Source organism: Chaetura pelagica, unplaced genomic scaffold, assembly GCF_000747805.2.
Source record: "Chaetura pelagica isolate M959 unplaced genomic scaffold, ChaPel_1.0 scaffold144, whole genome shotgun sequence".
Lineage (NCBI taxonomy): Eukaryota > Metazoa > Chordata > Aves > Apodiformes > Apodidae > Chaetura > Chaetura pelagica.
In genome coordinates, this window is record NW_009952978.1 from 103014 (window position 1) to 129853 (window position 26840).

At 35.3% G+C, this 26840-nt stretch overlaps 1 protein-coding gene across 1 annotated transcript in view; it reads right to left on the reverse strand.

Moving 5' to 3' along the window:
• The window catches only part of CNTNAP4 (contactin associated protein-like 4), a 179892-nt gene that overhangs the window by 3804 nt on the left and 149248 nt on the right, over nt 1–26840 (reverse strand). The window contains exons 17-23 of the mRNA XM_009996385.1: nt 24684–24902; nt 21093–21332; nt 19134–19358; nt 17782–17915; nt 16685–16772; nt 1371–1589; nt 949–1020 (exon numbers count right to left, since the gene is read on the reverse strand). Of these exons, the coding sequence (XP_009994687.1) occupies nt 949–1020; nt 1371–1589; nt 16685–16772; nt 17782–17915; nt 19134–19358; nt 21093–21332; nt 24684–24902 (1197 nt within the window). The remainder of the gene's footprint in view (nt 1–948; nt 1021–1370; nt 1590–16684; nt 16773–17781; nt 17916–19133; nt 19359–21092; nt 21333–24683; nt 24903–26840) is intronic.

A 26840-nucleotide genomic window follows, 5' to 3' on the forward strand; every position in this document is an offset into this window, starting at 1 on the left:
TTCCTGCTAAAAATACAGAATTGATGGGTTTCCCCACCACAACAGAGATGTATCTTGGCTCAAGGATGGTTAATCAGAAAGATAAAGTAAAGGAACCTCCACATCCTGATTATCATTCCTGTACTTTAAGCACAAAACATGTGTCTTAAGCTTTATACTATATGTGTTCTAATAGGCATAAAAAGTTAGGGGCCAACCATCTTATTCACTTTAGTAGCAGCTGTGTGTTGTTCCTCCTCTATAGCTCTGTTACAATAAGTCTTTTGAAAAAAGTTCATAGATGATTAGTTGCGCTTCTATTTGAGCTGACAAAAGTGGCTAAAAGGAATAGTAAGAAAATGGAGAAGAAATGACATTTCAAACCAACAGTAATTATTTTTTATTGTTATTATTGCAAAATGTATTTTATTTTTAAACTGTTACTCAGTGGAATGATAGTCTGTCCAAGAGTACATTTCTTTCCAAATGAGGAACTGAAATGGAGCTTGTTTCAGTGTTTCAAGTTGTGTTAAACTCTACTTTCTCAAGAAACAAGCAATGTTACTCACATCTCATATAGAAAGTTTTGAATTCCACAGTGTAGCAAAATACAAGTTTTTGGCATAGTCAAGGAGCAAGGATTGATCTTTCTTAATCATATGCTATTTGTTACAACATATCCAACTACTTTTTCAAGTCATGGACATTAGTATTAGGCAGGTTGGAAATCTGTTCTTAGTATTTTCTGTTTCAGTAGAATGATCCAGAGTATAGGAACATAGATGGCATAAATTAATGTAATAAGAAAATATGACAGCTATTGATCACATTTTAAAACAAGTCTCAATGTTTGTCTATCTACGACTTTAAATAAAATTAAATCTCTTTACCACATTGAAGGGCTCACAGTTATCAGGGAAAAAAAAAAAAAAAAAAAGGTTCCTTTGAAGATGTTACAGTCCCTATTACCTCCAATAATTGCAGAGTCACTTCTGATTGCATTAGCTAAGGGCTGTCCCTTGTCTATTGGTCCAGAGTCATCTGCAGCAGAAGAAAAAAAAAAAAAGGAAAGTGACAAACAGAAGAAAGGTTTTCAAGAAATTCTCATAATTCATTTACAGTATGGTAGAGTTGCATAAATGTAGGTCCATAAGCATGCAAGAGGAACAGTGGTGTAGGTCACATTTTGCAGAGATAAAGAGAAAAAATATAGACAATCACAGAAGATAAATGCTAGAGAAAAGGGGAAAAGGAAGTACATCTAAAAATTAAGTATTTTTCTAACTGGCTTGAGATGTGAACTCACATGGAAGGATAGTTGTTATTCAGGTCATGAGTACTCTATTTAGATTTTGCTTCAGAAGTCAGAACACATGATAACCATATGCTACCTGCAAATGAATGGGTTGTTTCACTTGATATTGAGTCAGCTCCAGTAAAAGTACCACAGTTCGATTCAGTGAAGTGTCCCTTTATAATCACAGGGGCTGAGCTGCTGTGGTGCAGTGCAGCTTTCAAAGGAGCAATATGGTTGAACTGTACTGAAGAGAGACATCCAATAAATCCCTGAGAGTTCGCCTTCATAGTTTCCTCATCTACATCACTGTTTTCTGTTAATCAAAAGGAACAGACCATAATTAATCATTGTGCAAATGTGCAAAATAAAGTGAAAGAAGAACAGATAAATAAGTAAACTGTGTTCCACTGTGTGTATTTGAGTTACAGCAACATGTCCAGATTAATTTAATTCTGTTCTAGTCTGTCTTTAATGAAAAAATTAATTTTTTTTAAGTTTTTTTTTACAGATGACAGTTGCTAATCTGCTGAAGGAAAAGCTTTTAACTTACTATAGCAATTTCCAAAGAAAAAAGATTAAAATATAACTTTTCAAATTAAAATGCAATATTTGGGGGGAGGGGAAGGTTGTTATTCTGCAAAAAAAGGATGATGCTTGTTTCCATGAAGAACACATTTTACAAAGGATGAAGAAAAGACTGAGGTACTCAATACCTATTTTGCCTCAGTCTTTAGCAGCCGAACTAGCTGCTCCATGGATACACAGCCACATGAGCTAGGAGACAGGGAGGGGATGCAGAACGAGATAATCACAAGTAAAGAAGAAGTGGTCAGAGACTTACTACACCACTCAGACGCACACAAATCTATCGGATCAGATGGTTTACATCCAAGGAGGCTGAAAGAGTTGGCAGAAGTGATCATCAAGTCACTTTCCATTATTTACCTGAAATCCTGGCTAACTGTGGAGGTCCCAAGTGACTGGAGGGTAGCAAATGTAACACCCATCTACAAGAAAGGCAGGAAGGAGGATCTGGGAAACTATAGACCTGTTAGTCTAACCTCTGTACACAGGAAGGTCATGGAGCAGATCATCTTGAGTGTCATTAGAAGCCATATAGTGGACAACCAGGGGACAAGACCAGTCAGCATGGCTTATGAAAAGCAGGGCCTGCCTGACAAACCTGATCTCCTTCTGTGACCTGAGGACCCAACTATTGGACGAGGAAAGGCCGTGGATATGGTCTATCTGGGTCTCCAAAAAACATCTGACACAGATCTGAATAGAACTCGCATGAACAAACTGGCTGCTCATGGCCTCGTTGAGCATATGATCTGTTGGATCAAGCACTGGCTGGGCAGTTGGTCAATGCCGTGAAATCCAGCTGGCCGCCAGTCACAAGTGATGTTCCGCAGGGCTCAGTGTTGGGACCGTTTCTGTTTAACATATTTATTGATGATCTTGATAAGGACATAAAGTATATCATCAGTATGTTTGCAGATGACACCAAGTTAGGTGGGATTGCATGAGGATAGGGAGGCTTTACAGAGAGACTTGGATAGATTGGATCATTGGGCTAATATTAATGGTCTGGGCTTCAACCAGGCCAAGTGCTGGGTCCTGCACTTGGGCCACAACAACCCCAGGCAACACTACAGGCCTGGGGAAGTGTGGCTGGAAAGCTTTCTGGCAGAAAAGGACCTAGGGGTTCTAATTGACAAGTGGCTGAACATGAGCCAGCAGAGTGCCCAGGTGGCCAAGAAAGCCAGTGGCATCCTGGCTTTTATTAGAAAATAGTGTGACCAGAAGAAGTAGAAAGGTGATTGTCCCCCAATACTCAGCAATGGTGAGGTCACACCTGGAGTATTGTGTCTAGTTTTGGGGTCCCCAATTCAAGAGAGATATTAAGGTGCTGGAACGAGTACAGAGGAGGGCAATGAAGCTGGTGAAGGGCCTAGAGAAAAAAATCTTATGAAGAATACTTGAAGGAGCTGGGAATGTTTAGTATGAGACAGAGGAAGCTGAGAGGGGACCTCATCAGTCTCTACAACTACTTGGAAGGACATCGTAGAGAGGCTGGCGCTGGTTTCTTCTCACAGGTAATTAGCACTAGAACAAGAGGGAATGGCTTCAAGCTGCAAAAGGGTAGGTTTAGACTGGACATTAGGAAAAAAAAATTCACAGAAAGAGTGGTCAGACACTGGATAGACTGCCCAGGGAGGTGGTTGAGTCCCCATCCCTGGATGTGTTTAACGGTCTTTTGGATGTGGTGTTGGTGGCTATGGTTTAGGGGAGAACTTTGTAGAGTAGGGATGATGTTGGACTCAGTGATCCCAAGAGTCTTTTCCAACCTGAATAGTTCTGTATTTCTATGATTCTATAAATGTGTACATGATTAGATCATATTCTTTCTACAGATTCATGTATCTACTTCAGTGTATCCTTTCTGTCAAAGTCTCTGAAGACCTCAGATCTGAGACATCCATCAAGATATTTTCTGTGGAATTTTTAAAAATGAATATACTTCCAATTTAATATGTTTAAACATTAGACCATTATCATGCAAACTAAGGGGAAACAAACAAACAAACAAACAAACTCTTTCTTATTCTCTTGACCTTCTTTTTGAGCTCAAGCTTCTCTTAGGCTTTTCTTTTGCTCTATTTAGTCACCAGTTAATGTTCACTAACTCACTGTTTTTCAATAGAGCAGTTTATTTACTCTGGCAGTGCTAATTTAAGCAAAAACTCTGGAAGCACTATTCAAAGAGGACTCTTAAGGGAATTAAGTTTTTATGTTTTGTACAAATAAAATGGCAATTTCATCTCATTCATTGCCACCCCCAATTCAACCGATCAATGAACTGGTGATTTTTACAGTGGCTACTATAAACATTTTTAAGTATCAATGTGCAATGCAGTCCTCGTTACAATTAGTTTAATAGAGAAAATCAGATTAATGCATTTTGGTAGAATGTCATAAAATAGCACAGCAGTGTTTTCCTCAATTATTCTCTGCTTATTGCAAACATGATGTATTATTAGACAGACATCAACCAAGAATCTGCTTACCAACACTAACAGATTACATGGAAGTTGGATGTTTAACTGCCTCTGTTCTCTCTGTAGAAAAAGATTGATCTGACATAGAAAGAAAATTATGTTCAAAACCCCTTGTGATGAAAGTGTGTATCTCTAATTATAAGCAGGGTTGAAAACCTCAAGAGTGAAGCATTTTCTATTTTTTTCTAGTTTCCTGTACAAATCATGTAGTGAACATTGTATATGTATAATCTGAAAGGAAAATAGATATCTAAAATCTTTAGTGTTTACCTGACTCATTATTTAGAAGTTAATTTAGTAATTAATAAAATAAAACTTTTTATTAGATCAAACAATCTGGCTGGCAAAGGCATTAAGGTTTAGGGAAGACAAACCTTTGTCCGCTTTAGTGCTTAACTTAAATTTAACTGAGTGAAAATGACACATCCAAGTTTTTTATGTGAGACTGTATTTTATAGTAAACTGCACTTTTGCATTTTTATGCACTTATGCATCTTTATGCACTTATGCATCTTTACAGCAATTCACATGCTAAGTGCAGTAGTTTTTTTCAGCAAAAAGTAAGAAAAAGATAAATAAATAATAATAAAAAACCACAAGAAAACCCCGAAAAAGACCAAAAACCAGAATACAACTCTATAGCCCTCTTTCCTGAATTCTGCTACAACCATCTGGAAAGTAATACTGGAAGTCAGCAGACATACAGCTCCTAGCAGAATATTTCAAGACTAGAGCGATGCAATCAAAATATTAGCTTTGAGTTTTCAGCTTTTACCAACTTTTATAATTTTGAATATTTTGAAAATTTACACATTTTTGTACAATCCTATTTTATCTCAAAATTCGTCCATAATATCTTGGTCGAACTACTGTCTGATGGGTCGTGCTCAATGAGATATAGTAAATGGGATTGCATCAGGCTGGCAGTCAGTCACCAATGAGATTCTCTAGGGTTCAATTTTAGAGCCAGTGTTCTTCAAAGTTTCTATAAATTTTCTAGATGCAGGAGTCAAATGTACACTAAGTAAGTTTGCTGATGATACACAAAGAGAAGGAGCTATGAAATCGCTCGAGGCTAGAGAGATATTAGAGTGAGAGCTGGATAGATGAGAGAGCTGGATGATCATCAACAATATGAAATTTAACAATATTGAATGCCAGATTCTCCACTTGGAATAAGGTAACCCTGCTTATATTTACAAATAGTGGGATGCGAGTTCGAAGAGCACCCCTGAGAAAAAAGATCTGGGGATTTGGGTGGATGGTAATTTGAATATGAGTCAACAGTGTGCCCTGGCAGCCAAAAGGGCCAACCATTTCATGGGATACATCAATCCCAGCATAGCTTGCCAGCTGAGGGAGGTGATTGTCCCACTACACACTGTGTCCTTGCATTATGGTGTGAGCTGACCTCAAACACGGTGTAGTCATGGGGTCCCCAATATGAGAAGGACACAAAACTAATCAAGTGTGTCCAAGGGAGGGCAACCAAGATGGTGAAAGGTCTTGTGGGCAAAACTTACGAGAAGCAGCTGATGCCACTTTGTTTGTTCAGCTTGGAGAAGAAAAGGCTGAGGGGTGACCTCATGGTATTCTACAAATTCCTCAAGGGGGGCAGTGAAGGGGGGGATGATGAATTCTTCTCTCTTGTGACCTGTGATTGGACACAAGGAAATGGAGTAAAGCTGCATCAGAGGAAGTTCATATTGGATATTAGGAAAAGGTTATTCTCTGAGAGGGTGGTTGGTCACTGGAACAGCCTTCTCAGGGAAGCAGAGCATCTGGACAACCCACTTAGTCATATGGTTTAGTTTACCTAGTCCTGTGAGAAGTAGAAAGTTGTATTCAATGATCCTTATGGATCCCTTTCAACTTGAGATGTTAAGTGATTCTACAGTTCTACAAATCTACTCAGTAGAAAATAATAATAATATTAATGTGATTTTCACAGTTAAGTTACCAGCTGGACGTACTAATTATGTGCATGGAACGAACTGCAACAAAATATATAGTAAGCCTTGATGAACTTGGCCAACTAAATTAAAAATCTGATGAAGAAAAAAATAACAACTACTGGAGTACAATTATATGTATTTTAAGTTGTGGAAGCTGCAAAAAAAATATATATATTTTACAATAACAGACTTATATTAAAGACTTTTCTAAACCAGCTTTGAAAGATTGAAATTTTTTTAATTTTTTTTTTTTACTCTATTAATTGCCAAAATCATATAGCGGAAAAAATCTGCATTTGAGAAATGGGCATTTTTAAATCAACTATTATCTAGCATCCTTCACTGTGACACTTGTTCAGGAATACTCAGACATTAGTATTTTAAAATGCTGATTTTCAAATTACAGTTTGAATTGTCACTCTATTCTTACAGATCAGTAAAACACAGTGAGATTTTTGCAATTCTGTAATTCATTTATCAATAAAACTATAATAATACAGATCTTAAGAAAGCTGTCCATTATTAATTATTCAAAAACTATTCCCATAAAGACAGAACTGTATTATACAGTCTTATAAGTTCAGAGACAAATAAACCAATACAAGAAAGGACAATTTCAGTACAAGTAGAATGACATAGTATGAATACACAGAGAATCCTGTGGGTACAAAATATTTTAGTGGTTTAACTACAGCCTTCTTATCAAGAGAGTAGTAAAAAATTGTTTTCATTTATTATTGGAACAACAGATTTTTATATAATTGCAGATGTTCATATTTGGTGGTATGCCTTCATTTAAGTGAATTAGCCTAAAATCAGACATTATCTTAAGCTGGTAAAACATCTTTCTGAGTAAGACCTAAGTAAAGCTTGCTGAAAGACCATCTTTATCTCAGCTGGCATGGAAAGATTAACAAACTACAAAATAAGAAGAATGTCACTCATAGCTCCCCACCCTTACCCTAGGAAGGATAGGAAGCTTTGTCCTGTGAAACTCAGGTTATTGTAAAAAGAGAGGTTTCTACAGCATTTCTACAGTGTGAGGTGCCTTGAGAGACAGCATCTTCTTAGAAGGAAAACAAAAACATAAAGAGTGCTTTGGTTTGCATCCTGTGAACTCTGTGGTTGACTGTGATGCTTTTCTTTGCCCTAGCTCTATGTTAAGTTTTTTTTTACAGATGACAGTTGCTAATCTGCTGAAGGAAAAGCTTTTAACTTACTATAGCAATTTCCAAAGAAAAAAGATTAAAATATAACTTTTCAAATTAAAATGCAATATTTGGGGGGAGGGGAAGGTTGTTATTCTGCAAAAAAAGGATGATGCTTGTTTCCATGAAGAACACATTTTACAAAGGATGAAGAAAAGACTGAGGTACTCAATACCTATTTTGCCTCAGTCTTTAGCAGCCGAACTAGCTGCTCCATGGATACACAGCCACATGAGCTAGGAGACAGGGAGGGGATGCAGAACGAGATAATCACAAGTAAAGAAGAAGTGGTCAGAGACTTACTACACCACTCAGACGCACACAAATCTATCGGATCAGATGGTTTACATCCAAGGAGGCTGAAAGAGTTGGCAGAAGTGATCATCAAGTCACTTTCCATTATTTACCTGAAATCCTGGCTAACTGTGGAGGTCCCAAGTGACTGGAGGGTAGCAAATGTAACACCCATCTACAAGAAAGGCAGGAAGGAGGATCTGGGAAACTATATACACAGGAAGGACATGGAGCAGATCATCTTGAGTGTCATTAGAAGCCATATAGTGGACAACCAGGGGACAAGACCAGTCAGCATGGCTTATGAAAAGCAGGGCCTGCCTGACAAACCTGATCTCCTTCTGTGACCTGAGGACCCAACTATTGGACGAGGAAAGGCCGTGGATATGGTCTATCTGGGTCTCCAAAAAACATCTGACACAGATCTGAATAGAACTCGCATGAACAAACTGGCTGCTCATGGCCTCGTTGAGCATATGATCTGTTGGATCAAGCACTGGCTGGGCAGTTGGTCAATGCCGTGAAATCCAGCTGGCCGCCAGTCACAAGTGATGTTCCGCAGGGCTCAGTGTTGGGACCGTTTCTGTTTAACATATTTATTGATGATCTTGATAAGGACATAAAGTATATCATCAGTATGTTTGCAGATGACACCAAGTTAGGTGGGATTGCATGAGGATAGGGAGGCTTTACAGAGAGACTTGGATAGATTGGATCATTGGGCTAATATTAATGGTCTGGGCTTCAACCAGGCCAAGTGCTGGGTCCTGCACTTGGGCCACAACAACCCCAGGCAACACTACAGGCCTGGGGAAGTGTGGCTGGAAAGCTTTCTGGCAGAAAAGGACCTAGGGGTTCTAATTGACAAGTGGCTGAACATGAGCCAGCAGAGTGCCCAGGGGGCCAAGGAAGCCAGTGGCATCCTGGCTTTTATTAGAAAATAGTGTGACCAGAAGAAGTAGAAAGGTGATTGTCCCCCAATACTCAGCAATGGTGAGGTCACACCTGGAGTATTGTGTCTAGTTTTGGGGTCCCCAATTCAAGAGAGATATTAAGGTGCTGGAACGAGTACAGAGGAGGGCAATGAAGCTGGTGAAGGGCCTAGAGAAAAAAATCTTATGAAGAATACTTGAAGGAGCTGGGAATGTTTAGTATGAGACAGAGGAAGCTGAGAGGGGACCTCATCAGTCTCTACAACTACTTGGAAGGACATCGTAGAGAGGCTGGCGCTGGTTTCTTCTCACAGGTAATTAGCACTAGAACAAGAGGGAATGGCTTCAAGCTGCAAAAGGGTAGGTTTAGACTGGACATTAGGAAAAAAAAATTCACAGAAAGAGTGGTCAGACACTGGATAGACTGCCCAGGGAGGTGGTTGAGTCCCCATCCCTGGATGTGTTTAACGGTCTTTTGGATGTGGTGTTGGTGGCTATGGTTTAGGGGAGAACTTTGTAGAGTAGGGATGATGTTGGACTCAGTGATCCCAAGAGTCTTTTCCAACCTGAATAGTTCTGTATTTCTATGATTCTATAAATGTGTACATGATTAGATCATATTCTTTCTACAGATTCATGTATCTACTTCAGTGTATCCTTTCTGTCAAAGTCTCTGAAGACCTCAGATCTGAGACATCCATCAAGATATTTTCTGTGGAATTTTTAAAAATGAATATACTTCCAATTTAATATGTTTAAACATTAGACCATTATCATGCAAACTAAGGGGAAACAAACAAACAAACAAACAAACTCTTTCTTATTCTCTTGACCTTCTTTTTGAGCTCAAGCTTCTCTTAGGCTTTTCTTTTGCTCTATTTAGTCACCAGTTAATGTTCACTAACTCACTGTTTTTCAATAGAGCAGTTTATTTACTCTGGCAGTGCTAATTTAAGCAAAAACTCTGGAAGCACTATTCAAAGAGGACTCTTAAGGGAATTAAGTTTTTATGTTTTGTACAAATAAAATGGCAATTTCATCTCATTCATTGCCACCCCCAATTCAACCGATCAATGAACTGGTGATTTTTACAGTGGCTACTATAAACATTTTTAAGTATCAATGTGCAATGCAGTCCTCGTTACAATTAGTTTAATAGAGAAAATCAGATTAATGCATTTTGGTAGAATGTCATAAAATAGCACAGCAGTGTTTTCCTCAATTATTCTCTGCTTATTGCAAACATGATGTATTATTAGACAGACATCAACCAAGAATCTGCTTACCAACACTAACAGATTACATGGAAGTTGGATGTTTAACTGCCTCTGTTCTCTCTGTAGAAAAAGATTGATCTGACATAGAAAGAAAATTATGTTCAAAACCCCTTGTGATGAAAGTGTGTATCTCTAATTATAAGCAGGGTTGAAAACCTCAAGAGTGAAGCATTTTCTATTTTTTTCTAGTTTCCTGTACAAATCATGTAGTGAACATTGTATATGTATAATCTGAAAGGAAAATAGATATCTAAAATCTTTAGTGTTTACCTGACTCATTATTTAGAAGTTAATTTAGTAATTAATAAAATAAAACTTTTTATTAGATCAAACAATCTGGCTGGCAAAGGCATTAAGGTTTAGGGAAGACAAACCTTTGTCCGCTTTAGTGCTTAACTTAAATTTAACTGAGTGAAAATGACACATCCAAGTTTTTTATGTGAGACTGTATTTTATAGTAAACTGCACTTTTGCATTTTTATGCACTTATGCATCTTTATGCACTTATGCATCTTTACAGCAATTCACATGCTAAGTGCAGTAGTTTTTTTCAGCAAAAAGTAAGAAAAAGATAAATAAATAATAATAAAAAACCACAAGAAAACCCCGAAAAAGACCAAAAACCAGAATACAACTCTATAGCCCTCTTTCCTGAATTCTGCTACAACCATCTGGAAAGTAATACTGGAAGTCAGCAGACATACAGCTCCTAGCAGAATATTTCAAGACTAGAGCGATGCAATCAAAATATTAGCTTTGAGTTTTCAGCTTTTACCAACTTTTATAATTTTGAATATTTTGAAAATTTACACATTTTTGTACAATCCTATTTTATCTCAAAATTCGTCCATAATATCTTGGTCGAACTACTGTCTGATGGGTCGTGCTCAATGAGATATAGTAAATGGGATTGCATCAGGCTGGCAGTCAGTCACCAATGAGATTCTCTAGGGTTCAATTTTAGAGCCAGTGTTCTTCAAAGTTTCTATAAATTTTCTAGATGCAGGAGTCAAATGTACACTAAGTAAGTTTGCTGATGATACACAAAGAGAAGGAGCTATGAAATCGCTCGAGGCTAGAGAGATATTAGAGTGAGAGCTGGATAGATGAGAGAGCTGGATGATCATCAACAATATGAAATTTAACAATATTGAATGCCAGATTCTCCACTTGGAATAAGGTAACCCTGCTTATATTTACAAATAGTGGGATGCGAGTTCGAAGAGCACCCCTGAGAAAAAAGATCTGGGGATTTGGGTGGATGGTAATTTGAATATGAGTCAACAGTGTGCCCTGGCAGCCAAAAGGGCCAACCATTTCATGGGATACATCAATCCCAGCATAGCTTGCCAGCTGAGGGAGGTGATTGTCCCACTACACACTGTGTCCTTGCATTATGGTGTGAGCTGACCTCAAACACGGTGTAGTCATGGGGTCCCCAATATGAGAAGGACACAAAACTAATCAAGTGTGTCCAAGGGAGGGCAACCAAGATGGTGAAAGGTCTTGTGGGCAAAACTTACGAGAAGCAGCTGATGCCACTTTGTTTGTTCAGCTTGGAGAAGAAAAGGCTGAGGGGTGACCTCATGGTATTCTACAAATTCCTCAAGGGGGGCAGTGAAGGGGGGGATGATGAATTCTTCTCTCTTGTGACCTGTGATTGGACACAAGGAAATGGAGTAAAGCTGCATCAGAGGAAGTTCATATTGGATATTAGGAAAAGGTTATTCTCTGAGAGGGTGGTTGGTCACTGGAACAGCCTTCTCAGGGAAGCAGAGCATCTGGACAACCCACTTAGTCATATGGTTTAGTTTACCTAGTCCTGTGAGAAGTAGAAAGTTGTATTCAATGATCCTTATGGATCCCTTTCAACTTGAGATGTTAAGTGATTCTACAGTTCTACAAATCTACTCAGTAGAAAATAATAATAATATTAATGTGATTTTCACAGTTAAGTTACCAGCTGGACGTACTAATTATGTGCATGGAACGAACTGCAACAAAATATATAGTAAGCCTTGATGAACTTGGCCAACTAAATTAAAAATCTGATGAAGAAAAAAATAACAACTACTGGAGTACAATTATATGTATTTTAAGTTGTGGAAGCTGCAAAAAAAATATATATATTTTACAATAACAGACTTATATTAAAGACTTTTCTAAACCAGCTTTGAAAGATTGAAATTTTTTTAATTTTTTTTTTTTACTCTATTAATTGCCAAAATCATATAGCGGAAAAAATCTGCATTTGAGAAATGGGCATTTTTAAATCAACTATTATCTAGCATCCTTCACTGTGACACTTGTTCAGGAATACTCAGACATTAGTATTTTAAAATGCTGATTTTCAAATTACAGTTTGAATTGTCACTCTATTCTTACAGATCAGTAAAACACAGTGAGATTTTTGCAATTCTGTAATTCATTTATCAATAAAACTATAATAATACAGATCTTAAGAAAGCTGTCCATTATTAATTATTCAAAAACTATTCCCATAAAGACAGAACTGTATTATACAGTCTTATAAGTTCAGAGACAAATAAACCAATACAAGAAAGGACAATTTCAGTACAAGTAGAATGACATAGTATGAATACACAGAGAATCCTGTGGGTACAAAATATTTTAGTGGTTTAACTACAGCCTTCTTATCAAGAGAGTAGTAAAAAATTGTTTTCATTTATTATTGGAACAACAGATTTTTATATAATTGCAGATGTTCATATTTGGTGGTATGCCTTCATTTAAGTGAATTAGCCTAAAATCAGACATTATCTTAAGCTGGTAAAACATCTTTCTGAGTAAGACCTAAGTAAAGCTTGCTGAAAGACCATCTTTATCTCAGCTGGCATGGAAAGATTAACAAACTACAAAATAAGAAGAATGTCACTCATAGCTCCCCACCCTTACCCTAGGAAGGATAGGAAGCTTTGTCCTGTGAAACTCAGGTTATTGTAAAAAGAGAGGTTTCTACAGCATTTCTACAGTGTGAGGTGCCTTGAGAGACAGCATCTTCTTAGAAGGAAAACAAAAACATAAAGAGTGCTTTGGTTTGCATCCTGTGAACTCTGTGGTTGACTGTGATGCTTTTCTTTGCCCTAGCTCTATGACTATTTTGTCACAATGATGCATAACAGAAATTCAGAAGTCTTAGGTTCTGGAAAGTAAGGAAAAACACTGATTTTATATTTTTTTAAAAATTTTTTATTCATCCCCTCACCCCCTGGGATTTCAAAACTAGATCAACAGCTAAATCTCGTATTTACTTTTAACTTTAAATTTTAACAAAAAATGGAGATATATATAACTACAGAAGAGACCAGACAAGTAATTTTCCAGTTGAAGATGGAAAACATAATTTTCTGGCCTACTTTAAAAATGTTGATACGTTTTCCCACATTTCAAAAGACAATAAATAAATTACTGCCTATGTTGTTTCTCCTCCTGTTTCAACCTCTGCACTGTAGCAAACACTCATTATTTTTTTTTTCACTCTCTTCACAATGTCTCCCTCCATCTCTAGACATGACTTCACAGGAATCAACACACAAAGCAGTAAAATTTATAAAAGAAACACCAGTTCTTTAATAGCATATCTCCTTTTAAAGGGAGAGAACTATAACATACCTCTTTTTCAGGACAGATTCTGTTATGTGAGCTGGAGTGGCCCGATACTGCATGCTTCACACTGATGTGATGACGCAAAGCCATCATACAACTGAAGAATTTCCCACCTCTGAACCTTTATAACAGTTTTGTTTCTTTGGAAGAGACAACTTTGGTCCTGATCAAAAAGACCTGCTATTTGCCTGAAATTGTTCATTGGTTTACATCACATTGAATAAATGTTTAAGTAAATCAATGTAAGATTTGATATGGAATTAAAGAGCAAAGATGACAAACCTTTTAATTCTGATGTTACCCTTGTAAGAGTGTGGCTATAATAGTCTACTGCACTTCAAAACATCATAAATTCTTGATTAAGTTTTTCCATTTGTTTATGTAATTTTGAAATTTTAAAAATTATCTTCTTCTAGTAGTTTATATTTAATAAAATATTGCCTTAAAGTTATGCTTAAATGATCATTCTCCTTTCCATTCTCTGTGCATATCTACATACCAGTTCCTTTCTGGACTGTATGTTCTATAAAAGAAATTTGTATTTTAAGAGTAATATACATTTCTGGGTTTTTTAGAGATCTTAACCTGTTTTTCCAGAAAGAAAACAGATCGGTTACACTGAGACTCTTCGAATCACAACTAAAAAATAATTAGGATTTGTTTTTAAAAGCCTGTAAAAAAAATCTTTAAATACCATTATTTAATAAATTTTTAGCTATGTATTATTTGTTTACCATAATTATGAAAAACATTATCATTGTATGCATTCTATTATATATTCAAAATTATTCGTTCGCCTATGCTAGATAACTCTCTCAGAACAGAAAACTGCAGACATTCATTTGGTGGATTAGGAATTGGCTGAATTACTTTAACCAAATCATTGCATTCAACAGCTCAATTTCTGAATGGAGACCTATAGAAAATGGTGTCCCTCAGCGGTCCACACTGGGACTGGTACTGTTCAGTGACGTAGACAGTAGGATTGAGTACATCCTCAGAAATTTTGAGGCTCACACTAGGCTGAGTGATGCAGCTGATTTGCTAGAGGGAAGGGAAGCCATCCAGGGGACATTGACAGGCCAGGGCTAACACGAAATCCATGAAGTTCAAAAAGGCCGAAAGTAAGGTCCAGCACCTGAGTCAGAGCAATCCCTAGTATCAATACAGACTGGATAATGAATTGATTGACAGCAGCTCTGCAGAGAAGGTTTTGAGGATACTGATGGATGAAAAGTTAGGTATGAGCTGGCAATATGCACTTGCAGCCCAAGAAGCCAACCATATCCTGGGCTGCGTAAAAAGAAGCAGGGCCAGCAGGTCAAGGGAAGTGATTCTTCCCCCCTGCTCTCATGAGATGCTACATGGAGTACTGCTTCCATCTACAGGGTTCCCAGCAAATGATGGACATGGACCTGTTAGAGCATGTCTAGAAGATGGCCATGAAGATGATAAGAAGACTGATACAGTTCTCCTATTCAGAAAGGCTGAAAAGAGTTGCAGTTGTTCTATCTAGAGAAAAAGAAAAGGCTCTGGGGAGACATTGCATTTTTCAATATATAATGGCAGTTTATAAGATAGAGACTTATTGCAACAGGCTGTATGACAGGGAAAGGAGTAACAGTTTTAAACTGAAACAGAATTGACTTATATTAGACACAAGTAAAAATCTTGTTTGTTTGTTGATGATTAATGTGTTAAGACACTGGAAGAGGTTGCCTCAGCAGGCTGTGGATGTGGTATCATTGGAAGTGTTCAAGGTGAGGTTATATGGGCCTTTGAGCAATCTGATCTAATGAAAGACTTCCCTGCCTATTTGAAGGGGATTGGAACTCAATGATCTGCTAAGGTTCCTTCCAAATCAAACCATTCTGTGCATCTATGATCTTACACATAAGCCTATTAAATCAATTATACTTGACATATCACATTCAAATTTCTCAGTCTTGTGTATCTACTGTTCTAACAAAAAAATAGGTCAGAAATTATCTTACATAATTCATTAAATAATAAATCTTAAATATTCTCTGTTACGAAATTGAAGGCCATGTTTGTTTTTTTTTCTACCTGAGAATACTTATACAGAGTGTATATTTTGAACTGATTTTTCTCTGTGTGTGTGTAATGACACAAATGATGTGTGCCTGAAAGAATCAAATTCTAAATTTACTCTGAATAGAACAGGAAACTAATTTAATATATTTTTTTAATGTATTATTTTATTTATTTATTTATGTTATTTGAACGTGGACGGAACCTGGCAGAGACCTAATGTCTCCCAGCCAGTAGCATGATGATCTATTCAGATACTACTGTCCTTGTCAGGAGGAGATTCCTTGTGAAAACATAAGAAGACTTTCAACTGTCATAGCCAGGACAGTATATCTGGGTCTGTTATAATGTCAGAAATATTGATATACCAAAGCCGTTGTTATTCCCAAAAGTACTATACAAAAATGGTAGGTATATGGATCCTGAAGGAGCACTTAAGTTACATAGTAATAAAATTCCTCTATACTGAACCATACACAACTGAAAGAAAATAAAACAATTCTTCAAACTTCTGGTTTAGGGTAGGTGTTATATAAAACTTGTAGGAAGGTTCTATAGGCCCAGAGGAGCAGTATAAAATAATATCATAAATATCTATAGTAAGTTGAGAAGAAAACTATTTTTACTATGTCACATACTACAGTTTTCAGAATTTATTTCTACAAAAGTCTTTACTAACACTTCAGTTTACTTCAGGAGATATTTAAAGAATGGGCAACCATTGCCACATTTGCAGGCAGTTTACTGGCTAAATGTATAATGAGAGTGAGAACTCTGAATTTTTTTTTAATGGAACACACTTTATAATTTTTCAGGTAATATTTTCCCATTATTATATTTTTATTCCAACAAGATTGAAGTTTCTACCTGGATTGTGACTCAGTGTCTAATTAAATCCAAGACAACAAATGTCTCTCAGTGAGATTAGGTTAATAATTTTTTTCATGTGCTGTGATGAAATTTTGACCTATGTTTTACAAATCTTGAGGTGTTCAACTTACCTAAAATCTTGCCAAGTGTGAGAGACTTGATTGCATTGAATTCTCTTCCTGAAGACAGAATAAACTTCATTCTTTCATTTTGGTTAATCTTCAGAATGGTGCAGTGAAGAACAAAGTACAATGGAATAACAGACGAGATATTAGTTTGGAAAAAAAAAATCCCAGATGAAATCAAAGTTAAAAATAGAAGGAGCTGAAGGAAGTATTTGTTAGTTATAGCATAAAAAAACTAATCAGGAAATAGATGATCAGCTATCTCAGATCACTCATTATTAGCTGTGATACTTCTTAAGCATCCCACTTAATGGGTGTTTATTTGTCTTACTGATTTGACTGATTCATTGTTTTTCACCTATAAGATGAATAAAAATGGCAAGCCTTCAAAAACTTGAAAAATATTCTTTTCATTTAAATATATTCTCAATATGTAGTTCATAAAGATCAAATATTATACTGTAAATGCTCTTCCCCTCAGGGTGCTTATCAAGCGACTTGCCTTCAAGATTTGTACCAATGCATAATTAATCAAACTCAACTCTAGCCTCAAAATACTAACATATAACATCCAGGGGTTTTAAATTTTAACCTAAAAAGTCAACAAATTTCTGCAAAAAAAAAGAAAAACTTTTACTTAGCAATTGCATTCCTTTGATATAAAAGTGACTGAAGAAACATAAATAAGTAGGCTTACAGTATTAATTTGATAGTTAAACATTTGTACTGTAGTTTGATACACAGTTTGAAAAAAACCCTAAAAATACAAGGCCCAAACCAAATTCTAGCAGTCATATACATTTCATGAATCTTAAAAATTCAGCCATAAAATAATTTAAATTTAGTATAAAATTATGAGGAGGTATTGACCTTTTGAAATATACAGTATGAACACCAAAGATGCTGTCTAACATAGACTTTCACTGTGCATCCTGAGTCTGCTAATATTTGCTTTATATACTTCAGAAACTAAAACATAGTTTGTGGTAATTGCCCTGTTTTAACTATTTCCTTCCTTTTGTTACGGATCTTCTACGTTTTTTTTATAACCCATTATTTTCATGTAGGATTTTTTTGGTTTTGTTTTTGTCTAACTGAATTACCTCTACAGAGAGCCTTCTCTCCTCTCTTTTGATGGTCATGTGCTGCAGTTGTCCATCAGCCATGCTTTTGATATTGATGCCAAAGACATCAGGATCTTGATGGCTATCTAGCTTGTACCTGATCTGTAAACTTCCTGCAGGGATAGAGCAAAAGGTATAGTACTACATACACGCAACAGTCAGTGTGTATCATATACAATGTCTCTTGCTTCACAGATGTTTTGAAGAGTAAAACAAATGTTTGATTTATTCAAGGAATTAACTACAATTAATTTATTTAAGTGAGAAATGAAAGGAAGCAACAGGAAAAGTAATAGCAATGTTGGAAGTAGGATGTAGAGGCAAAGATGTAGGATGTAGAAGCCATAAACTGTCACAATTCAGAATGATGATTTAAAATTTGTGCAGAAATTTTATACTTCTGTAATTCATCCTAGAAAGACTTGGTCTGTTACATCTTATAAATGTGACTTATCAGATGAAACTCAGTACCTTACAAATACTATTTCTCAATAGTTTACACTGTCCAGACCTGTAAACCCCAAATCAGGTGGCAAATCTGTAGGATAAGGTCAATAATTCCTAGCTTACTTAACATTTCTCGTTGCTAACTCCCAGCATGCTGTCTATATGCTTCTAATTACATGGAGACTCTTACAGCAGAACACAAAGGCACTGTGGTTTCCTTGTCAGAGACTCCTACTAATTCTAAATGGATTAAAATTTGCTAATCATCCTTTGAAAAGCAAAGTCCAAGCCACATCCAGGCAAGTAATGAGTAAAATGTATACTTCCACCTGTGATGGTGGGGATACTACAGATATTCTGCATCCAAATCTGTATCCAGAAAAGCACAGAATCACTGTGATTGCAATGTCTTTGATAAACTGAAAGATTTATCTTAGTCTGTGGTTCTTCTTAATTTAAAAAAATACAAATAAATACATAGAATTGTCTAAATGTAGAACAAAAAATGTAAAAGAAAAATCCAACTTAAGTTTAATATTCAGCTTAAATGAATACATCAATTACACTATGTCTATTTTCAAAAGTGTATATTAGTAATCTCATAGGCATATAAGTATCTCATGATATTAGTTGAATGAAATAGCTCTGATTAATTTGAAAAATAGATAATGCACTTGTGAAAAGTATTTTATTATTTGTCACAAGGGTGGCAAATAATACGCAACGTGAGTTGCAGATAAATCAGATACATTTTGTGTTTTCTTTCAAACCTTTAAAAATAACTGAAATATTTTACTAGATTCTAATGGATTTCCAGAAAAACAAATGTAGTTTAGCCAGCATGATTACATTAGTGTTTCCAGATAGCCTATCTGAACACTCACCGTTTCTGGTGAGAATGATTGACAGATATTCCTTGTAGAAGGAGCTGACATACAGCAATAAGCTTGGTGTCTGTGTTGTTCGGAAGGCAAATGTAATTGCTTCCCTGCTCAGTGTCATGTCAGCATAGAAAGAAGAAGCGTGAGAACTGGAATTTTTAGCTAAGGTGTAGTATTCTTGAAAATTGTATGTCACAGAAGTGCCGGTCCCAAAGTATGCAGAGATCTCTGAAACAAAACACAATTTGATATTTGAATAGAATGTATTTAAAATATAACATGGTTTTTTGTGGGTTTTGGTGAGTTTTTTTGTTTTTTAACGCTGTGGGTTTTTTTCTTCCCTGACACAGGAAAGATTAAATGTATTCTTAACTATTGTGATAAAGCTGAAAAAAAAATTAGAAATACGACTAATATTTAGAACTATAGTGAAAAACAAGATCCAGCCCGTACTAGTGCAAAAGCCCAGTTATATTTATAAGTTAAATATCTGTTGCATAAAGTGCTTCTTTTTGACTAGTTTTGAACATGTTTTCTTTTGGTTGTGATTTTGTTTTGTTGCTGTTTATTGTCTGTTGGTTTGGGGGTTTTTTTGGGGGGGGGATTGTTGGTTGGTTGGTTTGGCTTAATTTTTTGTTTGTTTTGGTTTTATTTTATTTGGGTTTTTTTGAGTTTTTCCTTGTTGTTGCTTTTGTTTTTTTCCCTGTTTATCCACGTGCTCAAGTCCAGTCTGTCCTGTCTTGTATACTGCTCCTACAGAGAAATGGATGCAGCATTTGAATCCTAACATTTTGATTGAACTTGATCATGCCTTAAACACATATGTGGGAAAAGACACTGGTCAGGAGGAAGAAAGAGAAGCAGAACAGAAATTGGGTTATAATCTTGCTATGAATGAATCACTGATAGAGGTTTATGTACCTCAATGGTATATCATGGACAGTCTCTAGTAAAAGTAACTGCCTTAAACTATTCTGTTTTCACATACATAATCTTAACTTCACAAAATTTTTCTGGAAATTTCTGTAATCTGGCTCAGAGACTTTGACAGAATGTGACTGAAAGTTATTACTGTAGGCCATCTCAGTCTTTCAGAAACAAAGTATTAATATGCAGAAAAATAACCATGGAGTGTGACCATTTATTTTTTCTGCTGTTTGTGAAGGAGGAGGAAAGTATCATTCCTCACTCAATGGCATGATCTGTACAGCAATGAATATGGAAGCAATTCACACAAGTCCTTTTATCTTGCAGTGGCAGCGATGGCTGGACAGATACTGTGTTTACTAATTCAGAGGCACGAGGAGTTGTGGCACTTAAGCCACTTAGTGCTTTCTAGAATGCATTTTATACATGGAATAAATAATTTTTAGCAGATTAGCATTATATGCAAATACCAAATGTTCTGAGTAAATTTCCATGCTAAAAATTCAAAATTGCCAACTTGTGATCATCTACTAATTACCATCACCAAAGATCTCCTTTAGAATGACAGAAAACTTGGGTTCAGTCCTGTTTCCTTTGGTCTCACTTTCTTCTTATAGTAGAAAAAAGTTTAAAGGTTTTCTTCTACATGGTTTGTCTTCCAAATTTTGTCTTAGTTTTGAGAGTAAAACTTGAAAGACAGAAACCTAAAAGTTTCATATAAATTTATAGTTCCTAGCCTTAGTATAATATAAACAATCAAAGGAGTTGCATAACATTAAAGAAACAATGCTCGCTCTCTTGGGTATTGTGGTTCATGCTTCGAACAGTACATGTTCAATGTGGCTCTGGAAAACAGTGTTTAACAAAACTTATATTTACTAAAAAATCACAGTTGAATGCTTTTCTACGTTAATTAATACACAATTATTTTGTGAGCATTTGTGTATTTGTAAGCATTTAAATGACTCTAAAGATTCTGTTTGGGGATTTATTGTCCTGGTTTTAATTATTACTAAACCTAAACAACATACTTGCCTTTCTTACAGAATGGCCCAGCATAGGCAGAGAAAGTGCAGTCACAGGAGAATCCACTGTATTTCTCTCTACATTCTCCACCATTGTGGCACAGGTTACCATAAGTACTACAATGTCCAGGACAGCCTGGTTCAACTCCTGGTGTTATCTTTGCTCTCTCTTCCAGGTCGAGGGCCATTCCATTCAATTGTAAAGAACGAATGCATCCCAAAAATCCTTTCTGCCTGGATGCTGTCCCACCTGAAATACATTCATATGAGCTTGTAAAAATTTGAAAGAATTGATGTGTCAAAACATCTTTACAATTTATAGCCCCTGAACAATCTAATAAAAATTCCAAGATACAGGCCTATATATATTAAAGTATTTATAACTAGCTTTAAAAGCATATTTTATTTCTTTTTAGCCAAGTATTTACAGTGTTAGCCAAGTATTTAAAGATTTTAATGGGAAACCAGGATTTTAAACAGCAAGATACCAAGCAGTGATCTATACTTCTATTAATTCACAAAGGAGTAACATCCAGAAATTAAGTGGTTTCCATTTTTTTTTCTTTCCTAAAGAGAGGGGGGTAGGAGAGGTAAAAAGGAAAGAAACAAAAAAAAAAACAAAAACAAAACACATACACACACAAAAAACCAAACAAAACAAGAAACAAAACAAACCAAAAAAGGATAAAAGAAACACAACAAACAAATCAGGAAGGGGAAAAAAAAAAAAAAAAAAAAAGAGAGAGAGAAAGAGAAAAAAAAGGAAAAAATACTCCACAGTTTGTAAGATTACTACCTATAATTCTCATGCATTTCCAATTAATTTTTTGTTATATGTTTTAATGTAGTAATCTGCTTTTATCCTTTTCTACTTCAAAGTTTGTGAAATTCTTGGTGTTACATGGAAAATCTTGTCATAGTTGCTGTTAGTTATACCTATAATGGCATAAAACCATCTCACCAATATGAAGATTTTACCCTGTCTCTGCTAAAAAGAGCATTTTGATGGTAGCTTTAAGCTCTAGTTCTTCTGTTTTCTTTAGAAAACCAAACTATATTTGGATAAGCAGTAAAGAAAAGTGTTTCAGCCTGAAGAATTCACAGGCCTAGTCTGTTAGGGTCACTATGGCAGGTACTAGTCAAACAAGATTATATTTAAGAATGCTTCTGTTAATGTTCTTGTGTGGACACACTATGTCTCCTTTTTCTCTAGATCCTTTCACTGGCTTAAGTGGAAATGTAATTGAAGAATGAAAATATATTACGAACAGTTGGGAGTTGCAAAAAGTTGTATTTTCTAAAAGATTCTTAATTCAAAGCCAAAGTTAAATAAACACCACACTGATCCACCCAAGGGTATGGAAGTTGCAGAAACACATTACCCAAAAATCTTAGTGTGGTCAGAGCAAACAGTCAAATATAGTATTCAGGAAATGCATGACACAAAGTACTGATATGAATCACTATTATTTGTCATATTGCATTTCAGAAACACTGTTTTGACTGAAAAAAATGAAACAAATACCATTTTTACTAGTTCTGCTCCAAAATTTTCAAAATAATTATCAGAATATTAGGCGAAAAAAACAAGCTGTACAGCTTGCATGTAGATAACTCAAAACTGTTTCTAAGTTGTCACTTCCATTAAGGAAATTAAGGTATCTTAATTTACTGGAATTCATAAAATTATCTGACAAATAAATAAATAAGAATTAGCTCTATTCAATGGCTAATTGATTCATAAAAAATGCTAGAAAGTGCCACTGTTGATACAGGTTATTACAACATTAGATTGTTTGAGAAAAAAGTGAGAAGAACCACGTATCAATTAATTGTCAAAACCATTAGAAAAAAAAATAAATTAGACTTGATATTGCAATAAACACCTGTAGAATTAAACTGTTTCATAGTCTTGTTCACAAATCAGATTTTACAGATTCAAAGTGATGTAATTTAAACTGTTCATATAATAGCAGTTATATGGTAAGTCAAGTCAGAAGATGATATAATTTATTGTCGAATAGTATACAGAAATCTCCTAGAGTTAGTTCATTATTGTGAATATAAATTACTTTTAAGACTTTTTTCTAACTGCACTGTAGCTAGTATGTTGGATATCTTCTTTGTTACAGAACCCTCCCCCATACCTCTAATGCAAAATAATATACATACAATATAAAATTAAAAAAAAATAATTCTTTAGTGTTAGGTCTAATACCCATGTTCTATCCTTAATGCCTTTTGAGGGACAGATTAGAACTCCTGCCCCAATATACAATGTTTCCCTCTCCATTTATTTTTTTCCTCAGTGGCCACAGTTTCTGTAACTAGTTGAATCATGGAATCATAGAATCATAGAATGGTTAAGACTAGAAGGAACCTTCAAGATTATCTAGCTTCAAGCCCCTATTATGAGCCTGGACAGCTCCCACTACACCAGGCTGCACAAGCCTCATCCAACCTGGCCTTGAACACATCCAGGGAGGGGGCACCTACAACACCCCTAGGCAACCTATTCCAGTACCTTTCCACACTCATGGTTTCATTAGAGTGTTCCTCTTAATTACACTTCTTCACAACACATATAAAATAAAACATAGTTTTAGTGTGTCTCAGATCTAGATAAAGTAAGTCAGAGTTTACATTATATATATATATATTATATATATATTATATATATATATTATACTGTATGAAAGACATATACACCATAAACATTTAAGTTCACAATATGGCAATATTGCTCAAAGAACACAACCATGTACATGACACATAGCTCTTCATAGGTCTGTGTTATAGTTAAGACATATTAATACTGTTTTGTTATTCTTATTCTGTTTTCCAGTGTTTTATATAAGCACATTAAAAACTCATTTGCTCAAGTACAGGGCTGAAATATTCAGTTACACTTTTCCTTTGAAGTTTTCGCAGTTACGACAGAACTATAGATCTAGATTTTTCCTAATTGTGTGAAATCACAGAATAATCCTTTTCTCTTGTCTCTAGTACTAAGCATCTAGTGCTGATTATTTAATTCAATGTGTTAGCAAAGGGCAGCTAGCAATGATCATATAATCATAGATCATAGAATCACAGAATGGTTTGGGTTGTAAGGGACCTTTAAAAATTATCAAGTCCAATACTCTGCCATTGGCAGGGATATCTCTCATTAGGTTGTTGCTCAAAGCCCTGTCCAATCCAATTTCGCTTTAAAATCTTCCACTGATGGGACATTCACAACTTTTCTGGGATGAAGCTGTGGATGAAGAGAGGCAGTATAATTTCCTTGAAATTACAGAAGTAACACATCTTCCTTCAGACAAGGACATCTTATTTAAAAATGATGCAAATGGAGATTCTTTAGTTGTTCTTCAAACCTCAAAAGAAGAAAAGTTTGGTTGAAAACCTGTTTATTAGTACCCATAGGCAAAGGAACAGATTTATTTATTTATTCTCTCAAAATAGAGCTATATCTACATGGATTTTTCTCAAATGCTCTCTTTTAAAAAACCCAGTTGCGAACTCTTTTTTTTTTTTTTTTTTTTCCTTTTCATGCTTTCATGATAAGAACTAAAATAGATTTTGTTGAATGAGTACCTACCTACAAAGAGCTGGCTGTTGAGCTGCAAGAGAATATGCCCATTAGGTGGAGCAGTGTGAGATCTTTGAGGAAGCTGATCTACTTGTAAGGATGCCTCTTTGATGTTTCGTTCAGCCTTTACATAATGCCACTGGTTGTCATTTAAGAAAGTGAGTGATTGCACTGAAACTTCGCTAGGTCCATTCCCAACATCGAATGAAAAAATCACTTCAGATGGAGCTAGAAAGATGACAGTAATAAAGGAAATTTAAAATATTTAATAGTTAATTGGTTCAGGAAATCATTGAGTGGCAGAACAAACTACTTTAAGGTCTATCTCACTTATCGTGGGATAGGACTAGTTGATTATTTTAGGGGAAAAGTTTTCTTCAGGAGGCCTATCCACAATCTTCTTTCTTCACACTCACACTCACACTTTCTTCACACTTCACACTCACTGACAGTGAGAACAATGACTTGTTAACAGCATGGAAATCAAACTGTGGACTCCTAGAAAGTAAAGTAGTTCAAAATAGCGTAGTGTGCTAGCTTTGACATTTTTCAGTTTGGATAAAAACCATCCGCTGCTTACATGCTAAATTATTACCATTGTTAACCATATTTAATAAGCATTATTAATAAGCATCTTCTACTCTCTTCCTGCTTTTGTTACTTATTCACTCAACTGCTGCAAATATAAACAGGTGAATATTGTCATAGTTTATAAGATTCAGTGAATTAAACTGAGTTATTCCCTAAAGAACTTCCACGGTATACAATTTCATAGTTTTGTATGACTGAATCTTTGCAGCTGAAAATAATGTGAGGAATATACCAGAAATTGACTTTTTTAACATTATTAATATTCTATGTGAAACTTTCTTTCCACATGTTCAAGGATAACTATGTATGAAAATTACTAATCCCTAAACAAGGGATTAACAGCATTTTGAATTATTAAGGATTTAATTACAGGACTAGAGGTCTGAGGAGGTACCATGAATCCAACAGAAAATTCCCATTTATGTCATTGTACTCTGAGAGAAAAATAAAGCAGAAGGAGTCAAGGGAAATAAATCACCTCTAAAAACCATTTTCAAAGATTAATTTACTGAACTAAAAAAAAAAACCCTAAAGGTTCTAATAAAATATTTTTTTTTCTTTTCAGCTATTGAAGAGATATTAGAATTTTTGTATGTTTAGATCCACTTTGGTCAACATTTAGACTGAGCAATGCCACATGTTTATAGTCCCTTAAGGTCTGAACTGGGTTGCTATAAAGTATTTTTCTATAGCAGTTGAACCTGAGAGAGAAAAGAAAAATTAAAAACACATAAAGAATTTGACTTTCCAAATAAAATAAGGCAAAATGTGAAGTACATTTTTTAATTTAATGGCTTTTGTAATAAATGATATCTTCTTCTTTAAAACTAGAAGTGTTTGGTGTTGTTTTTTTTCTCAAAACATTAAGAAATAACTGACATCTAAAACCTGTTCATTAGTAAAACACATTTTAGGATTTATTTTTTTTTTCATTTGGACAAATTTGAGAGCTCAGTATCCCCTTACTGAAGAGTAAAAGAAATAAAGCAGTCATACAGTTAGAGAAAAAAAGCCACAGAAACTCCAAGTCTTCACCTATAAAGAATTTCTGTTGAGTGTTACCTTCACTAGGGAGGTCTTTGTAATCCTCTGATTCTTGTTGGAGCAAGGCATGAAAACAAATTATGCTTTGAACTTTCTGAAGGCACTTATTATATCACTATATCAGACTGACAGATCTAATAAATAATACTATTATTAAGATTTTAAGGGAAAAAAACAACATATAAAGATTTTAAAATAATGTTTGAAATAATGAATTACATTAGTACCACTAAGAAATTAATCTTTAAAAAAGGGCACCAATCTCCAATTCCGGAGATGAAGACTGTGTGGTCATTGTTGGAGTGTCTGAAGACTAAGCAGGATATATCATAAAAAGGGAAAAATATAATCAGTTAACATTCTATAATGTTTTAAATAATTCCACTAAAACCTTCTACACTGCAAATTTGGAATAAATCTGTCATTTACATTTACAAGCACAGTAGCTAAACCACCTGTGGAAGCTACGCCACAGGACACAGATGTTAACCAAGTTCTAAAATTTGTCTTCTTGCAGCAAAAGAACAAGGG